A 10,771-nucleotide genomic window follows, 5' to 3' on the forward strand; every position below is an offset into this window, starting at 1 on the left:
GAACTACATGAATATGGACAAAAGTGATGTTTGTATCATATGTGCAGATCAAAAGAAATGGGAGGAAAGAAGTTAAAACTGTGACCAGTGTTAACTATTTATTTTTGCTTGCTACTTTCTTCTTTGATTCAGAAATTCATTTAAGAACAGAAACAGCTAAATTACTTTGCATGGTTCACATCGAGTGCTGATGTAGTGCTGTTCTGAAAAAGAATCCCGCATTGAACAGTTTTTGGAGAAAGCATTTATCACTAGTTTAAATGGAGCAGCTGTTTAAAATGAGATCTCTTGATACAGCATTTCAATTTGGATTGTTCAGAAACCATCTTAATCTTGATTAGAATGTATTTACATTTGATAACAGCTCAAGTAATTCACATTTGGTAACAGCTGCTATTCCTGCACTTCTGCCATCAAAGGACAAGCCTCTTTTTTTACCAGCTTCCTCATGCATCTGTCTTTATGCCAACATGCGCATGGATCGATTAGTAGCTATCTTAACACCACTTGCCTGTTTTCCTTTGGTATTCCTTGTTATGTGTGTCTCCATGGAATTCATATATGGGTTTTATCTCTTTTGTTTTGAGGAGTTTGATGGACACTCTGAAAGTAATGCCTCCTATTTATTTGCATGGAAATTCCAGCAGATACAAAGCAGTAACACTATTTGATAGAGCAAATTCTCAGCTACAAAACACTTTTTTTTTTTTTCAACATAGTCACCAGCACTAGCTGTGCATTTTCACCACTGATGAACAAGTGCCTCCATGCCATACTTATAAACATGCACACAGCTGTCTGGAACATGGCTTGTCTTCCTCACCACTGCTGAAATGCATGACCCACCACTTGACTGTGCTCAGAGCCGCCATTTGATATCCATAAATGTCCAGCAAACATCAGTGAGTGCCACTGGGTTTTGTCAGACCACCCCTCTGCTGCCATCAGTCTCACAGCAACAAAATGTAATAGAACATTGCTGAGAATGTTCAACCTCTACTGCCATCCCACCAAAATGTGCATCTGATGTTGTGAGCCAGCATATTAAAATAGGAGACATTGCTTTCAGAGTAGCCCTCATATGCCAGTTTCAAGCACAGAATCACCCAGGTTGGAAAAGACCTTAAAGATCATCAAGTCTAACCTAACCATACTACCCTAACTAACAACCTTCTGCTAAATCATGTCTCTGAGCACCACATCCAAACAGTTTTTAAACACATCCAGGGATGGTGACTCAACCACTTCCCTGGGGAGCCTATTCCAGTGCTTGACAACCCTTTCTGTAAAGAAGTTCTTCCCAATATCCAACCTAAATTTACTCTGGCACAGCTTTCCCCTCATCCTGTGAGAAGAAACCAACCCCGCTCTCACTGTAAGTACCTTTCTGGTTCTAGAAGAGAGCAATAAGGTCTCCCCTCAGTCTCCTTTCCCCAGACTAAACAGCCCAAGTTTCCTCAGCCTCTCCTCACAGGGCAGATGTTCCAAGCCCTTCACAAGCTTCATTGCCCTTCTCTGGACCTGATCCAGCACCTCAACATCCTTTCTGTACTGACGTGCCCAAAACTCCACACAGTACTTGAGGTGAGGCCTCACCAGTGCCAAGTACAGAGACAGGATTACTTCCCCAGTCCTGCTCACCATTCCTGATACAAGCCAGGAAAACACTGGCCTTCTCAGCCACCTGGGCACACTGCTGGTTCAACACATGCAATTAAAACTCATTAGGCTGGGAAAAATGAAGGATTGCTTCTTAAAAAGAAAGTGGAGGACCTTTAGTTTCTCACTTTCTTGTCCACATTATTTCAGTTGAGCTAAGGTGTGTTTAGTTGCTATTCTACACTTCAGCCTGTAGCTTTGTACAGGGGAAATAATACAAGTATGGTATCATACAGTTGAAATAATTCAAGAATAACGTACAATTGGAATAGTACAAACATAGTTAGAAATAAATAGCCAAAGTGTAACTAAGGAAAAGGACTCACCAACTCAAGATAGGTGCTTGCTTATATCAAGGCTCACCACAAGAACTTTACAAAGGAACAATCTCTAGAAAGAGATGCTGCCTTAGTGGTGGTCAGCCTTTAAATGGAATCTAGGAGAGGTGGAGCCAAGCTCCACCCCTTCTGGTAGCACAGCTGAATTACCTTCACCTGTGCTCCCGCAGCTGACTCATCTCTTGCCTCATATGGTTAATCAGAGGTTCAGGCTGTGATCAACGGTTTTCCATACAAGTTTGAAGCAAAGTTTCACCTATGGCAGCTAAGTTACAACTAAGCCAAGGTTTGGATAAGAACACTCATCTTTTGTGTAGTTCAGGTGCCCAGCGCAGTATTTACTGCAATAATGCAATGCTCACTACTGCTTTTAGTGTTTTAAAGACCTCTCCTTTTCGTTTGCTTCAGAAAATAAGATAAATGAATAAATATTTAATACAGCTTGCTTTTTGTCCCTTGTTCATGACATCTCTTTCTTTCCTTTCTTTCCTTTCTTTCCTTTCTTTCCTTTCTTTCCTTTCTTTCCTTTCTTTCCTTTCTTTCCTTTCTTTCCTTTCTTTCCTTTCTTTCCTTTCTTTCCTTTCTTTCCTTTCTTTCCTTTCTTTCCTTTCCCTTCTTTCTTTCCTGTCTTTTTTTTTTAATGTGGTGTTAACCATTCCTTTGAAATGTAAACAGAATTCTGTACACTTTCAGGCTACTGGAAGAGCCTCTCTGCAGAAGCTTTCATTGTCTTGAAATTTATACATACTTTAATTATAAATGTATTGTTTGAGTACCAGAAAACGTAAAATAACACAAAAAGTGTCTGCATTACTAAGGTTGTGACTCCAGATCAGCAAAAAAACAAATAATTGCTGATATAAGTCCATCTTCTTTCCATCTTCTGCTTATGTGACTGTTTTGACACTGACTGCTGGGGGATCCTTCTCAAGATTATTTTTTCTTTTACCCTAGGCGTTGAAGGTCCTGAGAACTGCAGAGTTTGCTCCTTTTGTTGTTTTTATTGCTGCACCTACGATTACCCCAGGCATTAATGAGGTATGGCATCTTACAAATTAATGTCTTATCAGAGACAAAATTAAGGATGGAATTCAAAGATGCAGATAGGAGTTTCTCTGTCTGTAGCTGGAGAGGTAGAAGGACAGTTGAAGGGCAGCATTATTAAGTAAGTCAGTTGAGATGTATTCATTCTTTAATAACTGATATTTCTAATTCAGAATATGAATTTCAAGTTAAAGGACCCACATGATGTATTCTAAGTATATATATTCTTTTCTTTATTCCCTGCCCTACCCCAAAGTTTCATTTCCAAATATGTGACAAATCATTAGCACAAATAATTCAGTCAACAGAATTTACTCAATTTTGAGTTGCAGTGCTACCGCTGGACTACAGCTGGCATGAACTGCAGAATGCATGTGCAGTGTCATCCCACCTTCATCTTGTAATATTTTTTTCTAACCAGCAAATGTATATCAGAAATAAGCTTCTTAATTTCAAAAATCATTCTCATAAGAACTGGACGTAAGCTTTTACCAGAGGGTTACTTGCTTGTGGAATAATGTTAAGTATTTGTGCAAGTACACATCCTGAATTTCCTACTTAGTTTGTGTGGAGTTTCACAGCTGCTGCTGATTTCTAAGAGATTATCAAGCAGTTCTGCTTTTAGTTCACAACAGGACAGGCAGAGTTTGTACAAATACTTGATCTGCTCAGCCTTTTTAAACTCCATTACTAAGGTACTTAATTAATTGGATTTAAGCATGAATCTGTTCCAAACCTCCTAGGTGTTCCTTTTTCTCACAAAAATAAAGTCAGCTTTGTTTCTACAGCTGTTTCCACAGAAATGTAATTACAGTATCACAAATACAAAACTGCAGCATCACTCTAGAGGCTTGCAGGAAATAAGGAACGAGACAAATATATTTAAATGCAAATAATCATCCTTCAGGGCAAGTGGAGAGCAATAAACGCTGGCCTTAAGCTGCAGTTTTACTGGCAGCTGAGGCGATCTCCTAGTTCACTGTTTCTGAATGGAGTGGTTCTCTCTAGTTTCTGGACTGGTACTGCCCATCTGCATTGGCCACAGCACATATCAGGTCCTTCAGTGAGCTACTGTTCACTGCTCTAAATTGGGGTTCTGTCAGTTTGCAAGCAGCTCAAAAAGACTCTGACAATCACCAATGCCAGAACAAACAGTGAAAGCATGTAGCCAAGGAAAGAGATGAGAGAAGGAAGAAGTGAAATATATCATTTCAGTGTGTCCTGTGACATTACTTGATGAATGCCATGACTGTATAAACCGTCTCAAGACACGAAAATTAACAATATTAGTGAAGTGATTGTCTAGCTGCTGATGCTGGGATATGCTATAAATCAATATGATTTTGCAGTAACACTACAGATTTGTAGTCCACACTGAATGCCTTTGTGCAAGCAAATAGCATCTCTTTAAAATATATATATATTCTTAGGATCTGTAAATCATTGCACATGTAATGCTAGACTAGGTATGCTGTGGAATTATGTAAATACTTCGTTTTATTCCTTTGTATTTTAGCTCCCAAATGGTCTTTTGCTGCCTCACTCACTTGCAAGAGCTATTTACCTTTTAGTCTTCTAGCTGTAGGATACAATGCAGAGAGATTCAAGGCAGCTAATCTGTCGGAGAAAATGCTCTCCATGGCATACTGGGAAGAAGACAGAAATATACCTATAACAGTTGTGGTGGGAACACGTTAATAGAAATAAGATACTACATTTTAAGTATTTGCATTCATGCCCTATAAGCGTGTCTTTTTTTTTAAGTTCTTGTGACTGAAGTCACTGCACACAATGATCCTCAGGCGTGTGAACTGCTGGACTGGGCCACACTTAAATGACATCCTAATTTATGAATCAATTAAACTTAAGGAAAGGGAGGGGGATGTGAAATGGAAGTAGCAACAGAATCTACCAAAATACAGTGTCCTGTTTTCCAAGATTTTCTCTGCTGAGTGAAGAAAGAGATGCAAGTTATGTCTGCGCATTAGCAGCCTGTGTGGCAGCAAACAAGATTCCAGAGGGTGTTTCATATTTCTCATTCATTCTTACTTTTGGAAAGCTTCATATGCATATTGAGTATCCCTTTCTGCTTATCCTCTTGTCCCACTTTGTTTATTTTACATACGTCTTTTGAGAACACTTCTGTAAATGACTGTCCTTTTTTTCCCCTTATGCTTTCTTGAATTTCATCTTTGCTTTTTTTTTTTTTTTTTCATTTTCCTGCACTCGTACTAATTGTACATAGCTGCCAAAATGGTGCAGAAAATTGCCTGTAAGTACCAGCTAGGGGCTGACAAGGTAGTTCCGGTTATTTTAGTAGTTTTAGAATGTAGATTTGCTCATTCACGTTCAACATTACTTTTTACCACTGGGATAAAAATGTAACACAAAAAAGGCTTTACATATCTATGCTGGAATAGCTGTGATAAGATTTGCTAAGAAGAAACAAGAAAGTAAAGTTTCTGCTATTAGAGCTGGACATCTGAACATCGTGGTAAAAATCAAAGCAAAGACCCGGTCTTAAAGGTAATTATCTTGAGATGCTTTAGCCTACTATAGAACACATAAAATACTTCAGTAAACAAGGATCACATGGTAGGAATGAATTAGGAAGCAAAATACTGTGCTTATTTTCTGAATGTATTATTATTATAAGCAATTCCTCAAAGCACAAAACCTATTTGAATCATATAGGAAATCTCAGAGTGTACCCACCTATCTCATCACCAAGAAAATGTAAATCATGTCATTGGTATGGTGAAACAGAAAGAGGAGAGTGCATAACATGGAACAGCTGAGTAGTTCCTCTCTCCTCTAGTTGTTTTCTATCTTCCTGTTCAGCAGCAAAGAGGAATTAGCAGGCTCCAGTCTTTTTATTCAAATATTCATTGAGCGATGTGTAACTTCTTTCTCTTTTCCAATAGCTTAAATATAAATGTTTCTGAAGAAATTTTTCTCAACTTCTATTGAAATTGAAAGAAAAAAAAGAAAAAAAAAAAAGCCCTCAGAGATAGAGGAGGCTGAAAACATCACTGGCAGCCATTATGCATGTGCAAGGGATGCCATGGATGACAGTCATGTTTCACTCCCTTCTGTCCCAGGTTTGCAGGAGATTGAAATAGGATTAGGAAAGCAGACTGAATGCTAGTGATAGGGAAGAAAAGTCTCTTCCAGATAATGAACACACTGCAGTGGTCCCATGGGTAGTACGTGTTACATGAGAACTGACTGTAGAAGAAGAGGCAGACATTCTGCTCCCCTCAGCTGTCTGAACTTTTTGGTAAATATCTTATTCCTTGGCACTATTGAGAGCGCAGCCGATGGAGATGATTCTTCTTGAGAATCTTCTGGGATCTTCACTGTCAAAATTAAGGAATTTTAAGGAAATTGACAAGAACAGCACACGCTGCTTTTTTCTACAGAAGTGCCAAGCTTTGCTATAGGTGCACAGTGCTCCATAAAGGGAGCATGCCCTATACAGAAGTGCATGGGAAAAGTATTTGTCTGACCTTGAATGACGTCTTAAGTGATTATCAGATGGAGGCCACATTTGCACCCCGTCTAGGGCTGCAGCTTCAGAAAGAAGCAGAACTGTAACTTGGTTCATAAGGCACCTTCCGGAAGCGGTTGGTTTCATGGTGTCGGAGAAGGAGAACTATCTCAACACTGGTTATTCCCAGAGGATCTGAAAGCCACCATTTCACAGCAACATGTCGCTATATCTACAGATGCTTGGGAAGTTCAAAGAAAACACAAATACATACCAAAAAAAAGCAAGGCATGGAAGGAGTATCTCATATTAGTGGATATACTTCCATTCCCAGAATAGTTTCTTGTGAAGCCAGCTATAGACACTCCCTCTATACTTCATACAGCCTAGAACTGTTTCAGTAAAGTGCATCCCAGTTGACTGAGCAAGTAAGCTGACAATATAGATACTAATACAGCAGGAATCTGTGTTGTACATACGTGGTTTAATTCCATTTCCACTCCAAACATGTGAGGAGGGAAATGAAGCCATTTCAAAGTTCCTAAAAGCAGGAAATGATTCTTTTAATTTTGTAGGGAATTTGCAGGAACAGAATTTGAGTGTATAACACAATCACTGCAGGACCCAAGAGGAAAGCCTTTTGCAGTCTCTCAGAAATGCAGGCCCAGCTAACAAGCCCACTATGATAGCATTGCCAGCTACAGAGAATTAGTCATCACACCTCCCAAACTGGCAGTAGCCAATCCCATAAGGAATGGACACAAAGCCAAGGGAAGTGCTGACCCTGTAGTGGCTGACCCTTCTCAAGTGTGAACCGTGGGATTGGGTCTTCAGTACAAGACGCTAAGAGCTTCCAGAAGTGATACAGGAAATACTGAAATAGGAACTGCTGGGCAACATGGAGTGAGAACTTCCTCATCGGCAAATGGTGGTTAAAGAAAGTAAACCCCAGAAGACTGATGTTGAACAGTGAATTGTTACCAAAACTGAGAAGAGCTGATATTTGACAAAATACCCTATCCTGTTTCTTGTTCTCCTCCCTGGACATAGGCCACGTAGCTTGAATTTGTGCAGTTTGTTTGTTTAACTCACGTATGGTCTTTTTAGTTCCATGTCTGTGCTGCTTTTATTAGCTTTCATCCTTGCCTTTTTAGTTCTAGACTTGTCTTTTGTCTCAAGTAACGTCAGTAAATAACTTGTATTTGAATGTCAGCTTCAAGACAGAAACTGTGTAAGTTCTTCCTTGTAATCTCCAGGGAATTAGGCAGGGTCTCTAGACAATTTACGCTTTTTTTGCCTGCTTTCTTCTCTGTAAGCAACAGCTAGAAAGCTGCCATAGAAGTAGAGGAAACGATCTAACTTACCTCTCCCATTTCCTTTTCTCATCATTGACTAGGATGAATCTCTTCAGCGCCTGCAAAAGGAGTCTGAAATCTTACAGAGAACATATGCACACTACTTTGACCTTACAATTATCAACAATGAAATCGATGAAACAATCAGGCACCTGGAGGAAGCCATTGAGCTCGTTTGTACAGCGTCACAGTGGGTGCCGGTCTCCTGGGTCTATTAGGCCGCTCGCGAGATCATTGAAAAAGCCTGGCGTTACTGGGAACCACCTCATACATGGGAAACCTCTTTGTTATTGACCTTGTGTCAGCAGGTCTTGGCCCCTAGAGACTACCTAGATGTAGTGTGACCTAAATTTATAATTATTGTCATGTCCTAATAGATAGGAGGAGGGGGAAAAAAAATAAAAAATTAAACACTAATTTAAAGAGACAGTATCTTTTTTCTTTTTTTTTTTTTTTTAAATCATTTCTCCTAAAATTTAATAAAGTGTATCTTTAAATGTATGTATTATTCAGTCCTTTGGAATGTTATATTTTTGGAAATCATAGCTTTTTATTTCAAGGGCCCCTAAAAACTGCACAAAATAGATGCTGCTTTCTATAATCTATTTTAATAGTAATAATAATATGATTCTGTTACCTTAACTTGGGGGTGGAACACTACATTCTTTTTAGAGTCTGATTTTATGGATCGGAATACTTTCCTTTATTTATTTGAAATAATTAGTCTAGCGGTTACCAAACAAATTCATAAATCTTAAAGGCCTTTCTTCGCTCTTTTTTTTTTTTGTTGATGTTGTTGTTTGTTTGTTTGTTTTTAGGGTAGCGTTTTTAAATACTTTTGTGTAACATCCAGATAATGTGATACTGTCTCTTTGAAGAACTCTGTAAAACTTCTTTTAGAAATCTGAAATTGGGTCTTGACTCTTAATGCATGTGGACAGTCGCAAGCGTTCATGCCGTTGGTGTATCTGTGTTGAAAAAAAAAACTGTAATCTACAGCAAAGTACATTCCGTTCATGGGAAAAAGTACCCAAGGGAATAAAGTGAAATATTATTCTGACTTAAGTTGTAAACCTATGCACATCCCTTGCATTTTGGGCAACTTTATAAAAAAAAAGGAAAAAAAAAAAAGAAAAACCGATTTTTATTAATAATAATCATGTAGTGAAATGTGTTTGTAATTTTGTCTCAATTTAATTTGTTGTAAGGTGGGAGGGGGCAATTACTGGTTTCACCATTTCAGATCTGTGTTGTCTGAGAGTATTAACGTTTTAATTAAGTTTAAGCAAAGAAATGCTGATTTTTAATATGTATGTAATTGTTTAAAAATGCACACATTTTAAAAGAAAATACTGTGCAATGAAGAAACCAGTTTAGGCATTGCGATAAACTTGACTATTCCAAAAGACTCATCTAAAACAGCCCTGTAAATTCCTTCAAAATGGTAATTGACGCTACAGTCTGACCAAGTTTTTTTATTTTAAATATACTTCCTTTTATGTGTTCAACAACCAAATGCTTTTGGGTCCTTCATTTCATCGCAGGGAGTTCCAAGAGCAAATCAGTGCTTCTTGCAGCGAGAAGAGGTTTCTTGACGTCTGTTCAGTGAAGGCCGTGGCGGAGGAGCTCAGGGGCTCTGCTGGGCCTTTCCGAGCACAGCTTAGAATCAGAGCAGAGCCAAGGAAGAAAAAGCAATTAAATGTGCTGACCTTATGTTTTGTTTCCTTTCTTCATGCCCTCACTGGCCCAGATGGTTTATGTTTTTCCTGAAAAAGCTTAACAGAAGCAAGCATTACAGCTTATTTCTAGGTGTCAGAAGTGTTTCTTAGCACGGTTTGTGTTAAAAGCTCTGCTGGATGCACTGTTTTATAGTATGAAGTTCAACATTTATGTTAAAATCACAATGTTCTCGAAGGATTTGTCCTTAAGTTGAACTGTGAGCCATAATTATCCGTAGGCTGGTTCAGTTGTGTGGGACCACATTTCCTGTAATCAGAATTTTTCTGTCATCAGAAAATATTCTCACTTTATTATCGGGGCAATAATCATCAAGTGCAAAAGCTGCTCATTTTCTCCTGCCTACTCCTGCAGGTCAGGTGGCCAAATCTATTCCTCTTGTGAGGCTCCAGCCAAATCAGGCAGTGTGTTTCCTTCATGCAGCCCGCACAGCACAGCTGGCAGTGTGCAAGACAGCAAGGAACTCCATCCATAGCTTTACTCTGATGCAGAACTCGTTTATGCCATGACTGGATTCACAGATCTGTGCCCTAGTCCCAAAATGAGTAGAGTACCATAACCACATCCCTTGAGTGTACAGTGTGTGGAGGACTGGAAGCAAAATGATGAGAAATGGTCTATGTAGGCCAGGCATAAGGAAGCCAGTCAACAAGAGGGAACTGATCAGACTGATAGCAGCTGCGCACCCAGGCTGAATTTGGCCCCTCTAAAAGTGGAGGGGTACAAGCTGTGTGCTGTGTTGAGCATAAAATATAATTTTTCATTCAGGTAGTTTTGTGTCATTTTAGTTCTGGATGCATCCTAGCTGGTGTTCTTGTAGATTGACTGTTGCAGCGGTAGCACTGCACACTAACAGCTCACCCAGGTGCTGCCTTCGTTCATTCTCAACCACTTCTTATCCCAAGAAAATAGAAAGACAAGAAGACTTGCTGAGAGCCATGCGGTGGAGTGTTTCTGATGCTGGAAATACAGACTTATCTGGTAAGCACAGGTATTTGACTTCAGTGACGCATTCTTTGTCTCAACTGTTTACAACACTGAACAAGTGAGTTAAATGCAATAATTGGGATTCAGCTCACCATAAATGTTTTGACTGCAAACTTTTGGCTCTGTTCATGTGAATTTCTTGAAGATTCTGTATATCCAGC

General features: G+C 39.1%; 1 protein-coding gene across 10 annotated transcripts in view; it reads left to right on the top strand.

Moving 5' to 3' along the window:
* CASK (calcium/calmodulin dependent serine protein kinase) overlaps window positions 1–8,947 on the top strand; it is a 184,160-nt gene extending 175,213 nt beyond the window's left edge. For all 10 annotated transcript variants that reach the window (XM_072359465.1, XM_072358958.1, XM_072359297.1 and 7 more), the window contains 2 exons: window positions 2,952–3,035; window positions 7,928–8,947. In XM_072359465.1, the coding sequence (XP_072215566.1) occupies window positions 2,952–3,035; window positions 7,928–8,104 (261 nt within the window). In that variant the 3' untranslated portion in view covers window positions 8,105–8,947. The remainder of the gene's footprint in view (window positions 1–2,951; window positions 3,036–7,927) is intronic.
* Window positions 8,948–10,771: the final 1,824 nt, after the last annotated feature.

Source organism: Excalfactoria chinensis, chromosome 1, assembly GCF_039878825.1.
Source record: "Excalfactoria chinensis isolate bCotChi1 chromosome 1, bCotChi1.hap2, whole genome shotgun sequence".
In the NCBI taxonomy this organism is placed as follows: domain Eukaryota; kingdom Metazoa; phylum Chordata; class Aves; order Galliformes; family Phasianidae; genus Excalfactoria; species Excalfactoria chinensis.